Here is a 3,458-nt window from a genome sequence, read left to right on the forward strand (position 1 = left end):
CGACTGATGAGTAGCAGTTCTTAGAGCTCCTAAGTGACGAAATTGGTTATCTCTGCTTAGAACTTGATTTCATCAAGATCACCTTCTCCTCAACGGAGTCCCATGTATAGGCTCCAGCAAATAATTGTTTTTGATCGCAAACCTATCACAATAATGCAGATTCTCCTTTCGCTGTTACGGAAATATTGCATTAACATTACTACTTCAAACGACTAGTTGGTTGAACTTTCACAGAGAGGCGAAAGCTTACTACTGATTCTAAAAGTGCCTCAAAGTCATCCGTTTTCGTGTCCTCGGCACGTTTTCATTTTCTTTTTTAAGATACCAGTTTTGGCTTTATAAGTTTTCGAATATCAATAGAATTCGAAAGTTAGAATCGCTTTCAGAGAGACCAATAAAGGTTTTTGAAACTTTAAAAGTGAAAGCCTCGCAACAAACAAACGGTATATCACTCACTCATATACTATTTGCATGAACAATCTAAGCAATCTACTGTAATGTCAATATTCATTTTATTCATGACGCAATATGCAAAAAGTGACATGAGTGAGAACGAAAAGTGATGTTACTGGGAACGCAAAGCGAAATGAAAGGTGAGAGAAAAAGTTGTTGCTTTGGCTCTATCTGATGAGAGAATGTGACGTTTTTGGTCCGCCTGAATAAAAACAGTAATTTTGCTGCTCCAAAAAACTAAACTGGTGGGGCCAAAAATATCCCGTTCAATAAAAGGGAATCGAATGTATTATGTTTATTGCACACACACAAAAAATAGATTAAAGCAAAATTCTTGCTATCGAACAACGCACTTCAAGTAGCGAGTGGCACTTTAAAAAGAGTATTGTAACTGGGCAGTGTATCATACAAACGTAAAACATTTTCATGTAAAATAGAGTACTTTTTGCAGCTGACCAATATGAACACTCACGCTTGAAGTGCGTTGTTTCGATTGAATTATTTTTTCTAATTATAAATACACCAACCACATTTTACTACACCACCTGCAAGCATCAATTGTTTTATTGTATATCATAGTCCAAGCGTCAAAATGCATTCCTGAAACATTCAATTTTCAATAAATTAGCAATTTTTAATGAGATCTAACGAAATTAACCTTCAAAAGCACTAGAACAGAAAACGGTAATCGAAATAAGCTAAGTTCTCATTTGAAAAGGATTTCGTTAGAGCACAATTTTAAATTCATTGGACAGACTGACAATCGGAAAAGTTTTAAAATCTACTCCTTCATACGTTAACCACACAACGTAAATGTAAATTTACCTATATTTTGAATACTATTTCTACTAGGTCTTCAGTTCTTATGCTCCACTAAGAAAAAAACAATTTTTTTTTTGTCTCGTACAGTTTTAAATAAAACATTTCTCACCCCAATTGCGCAAGGTACATCTTCCCCCCATGTTTCCTTCACCACTCTCACTTCCTCTTCATGAGAACTAGTATTGGGGCTTCCATCCATCAAACACGAGTGACCCTAAACTTGTGTGTCAGAAATCAGATTTAATGCTTTGTCGAATCAAAATTTACCTGCAGTATCTGCTCGTTAGTGCCATCAACGAATCCGCAAATATTGAAATAAACTTCAGCTATCGAATAATTGGTATCGGTTGGATCTTGAACGCGTTTTGTAACTGGACACAGTGCTTCACCACTCGATCGCATAAACTGCATTTAATGAATATCTTTTATGCCGGAAGTATACAATACCCACACTACATTCGATTTTTACCTCATCAGTTATCGGTCTATGGCAATCGATAACATTGTTCCACAAAGTTTGATTGTCTCTTTGTTGTCCGCATATGGTTTTCATTGCTCGTTTCAATTGGAATATCGTTATGCACTCCGGCGGAATCAACGGTTCCCCTTGCGCATATTGTAGGAACAGAAGGACAAGTGTCCACATCGAATTGCACCATTTCATTATTTGATTTGTCTTTCGAATTAGATCGAATTGTAAACACTGTACACTGGCTGCTTTCAAACGTAATGCATTCGTTCGTTTCGACCTGCTTGCATATTTATATAGCAACGCATGTACATAATCGTGCCGAGCTTAATGGGCTTAATGGGCGATTATTATTTATTTCGACCTGTTTGCATATTTACAGCTAGACAGCGCAGCTAATCACAAATGAAATTTATTTTAAATTTTATCAGCAATCAGACAAATTGAAGGGAACCGTTTCAGGGTGGTATTCTAAGTCGAAAGCAGAGTAAAATAAACCAGGCAGGAGCGGTTCATTTTCGAAACGTCAAATAAGGGACCTAATACACTGGATGAAAATGAATTCAAATGAACTTGAACACTGACATAAATTGACAAATTTTGTTCGCAAAAAATATTGGACTACTAGATTATTCAGGTCCCTTGTCAAATCAGCGCTCCTGCCTGGTTACCTTTACTCTGTCGTGACTCAAGTCGTACAACATTACTGAAATTATCCAGCAACAAGTGATGGTAATATAAGTGCCTAAATTAGCAAAGAGTTTTCCGAGCAATTCATCCTATGAAAATAAATGTTCCGTTCCTCAGCTTCCACAAAGCATTTCATAAAAAATAGAATTTTTGGTCCAAAACACATTGACTATAATCAAACATAGATGCCCCTCATATCGTCATTCCATGCAAACTTGTTTGGTATGCATTTGGAATATTTTTGTAAGGCTTAGTGCGGTGCTGATAGCAGCCAATAAATAATTGTCAGAATATTGTGTTGTCCACAACGAAATTGAAATTGAAATGAAAGATAGTCTTCGAGTACATTTGGTCACAGAGTTAAAGGATTTGGTTAACATCAAGATCAGTTTGATCTACTACACACACAAGTTTATTCTCACCTCAAAATACTTAGAAAGCAACTGTACGTTGATAATAACAACGCACTGACAGTGCTATGTCAATAACCAAAGACATGAATTTGTTGCTAATGAATGAACGTCACAAGTCATTACACTTTTACTAAAATCCTAAAATAAGCAGAAACATGAATAGAACCAAACACTGAACGACCTGTGCACTTTAACCTCCGAATTTTCCATTATATTCCAGCCGATGTGACATATTCCTTGACAAGTTCCTGAGTGTTTTAGCAAGCTTTAAAAAATGCGCAGGCTCATTTTACGTTCAGTCAATGTTACATGATAGTGTGGTAAATAACTCTAGCCTGTTACAGACGGCAAGTACACGACAAGTAATATCCCAACAAAAATCTCTTCGAGAAAAGTGTGACGCAGTCTTTGAAGTACAATTTCTAAAATGAATGATATCGCTAGAGTTGACGCTTTCAGCTTCGTTACGCAAAAATTAAATTTTACACCCAATTTTAGTTCAAACAAGCTGGCTTAGGTTTTCTCATCATCTGCCAAATAATTTTTACCAAAAAATAATTTAGACTGGTAACAACTAAAATTTTACCAAAAAAATCTGCGTCGCAAAGTGG

At 36.1% G+C, this 3,458-nt stretch overlaps 1 protein-coding gene across 1 annotated transcript; it reads right to left on the minus strand.

Moving 5' to 3' along the window:
• Window positions 1-745: 745 nt before the first annotated feature.
• LOC119083535 lies at window positions 746-2,003 on the minus strand. The gene is made up of 4 exons (XM_037193256.1): window positions 1,745-2,003; window positions 1,543-1,680; window positions 1,385-1,489; window positions 746-1,053 (listed from the first exon to the last, which is right to left on the minus strand). Exons 1-4 carry the CDS (start codon window positions 1,937-1,939, stop codon window positions 1,027-1,029), a joined length of 465 nt encoding a protein of 154 aa, XP_037049151.1. The 5' UTR covers window positions 1,940-2,003; the 3' UTR covers window positions 746-1,026.
• Between the last annotated feature and the right edge of the window lie 1,455 nt (window positions 2,004-3,458).

This window comes from Bradysia coprophila, unplaced genomic scaffold (assembly GCF_014529535.1).
Source record: "Bradysia coprophila strain Holo2 unplaced genomic scaffold, BU_Bcop_v1 contig_688, whole genome shotgun sequence".
In the NCBI taxonomy this organism is placed as follows: domain Eukaryota; kingdom Metazoa; phylum Arthropoda; class Insecta; order Diptera; family Sciaridae; genus Bradysia; species Bradysia coprophila.

Coding starts and splice junctions, on each gene's coding strand:
- LOC119083535 (XM_037193256.1), bottom strand. CDS start 1,939: ATGAAATGGTGCAATTCGATGTGGACACTTGTCCTTCTGTTCCTACAA. Junction 1,490..1,542: donor CTAACGAGCAGATACTGCAG/GTAAATTTTGAT, acceptor ACACAAGTTTAG/GGTCACTCGTGTTTGATGGA. Junction 1,054..1,384: donor ATGTACCTTGCGCAATTGGG/GTGAGAAATGTT, acceptor TGAATGTTTCAG/GAATGCATTTTGACGCTTGG.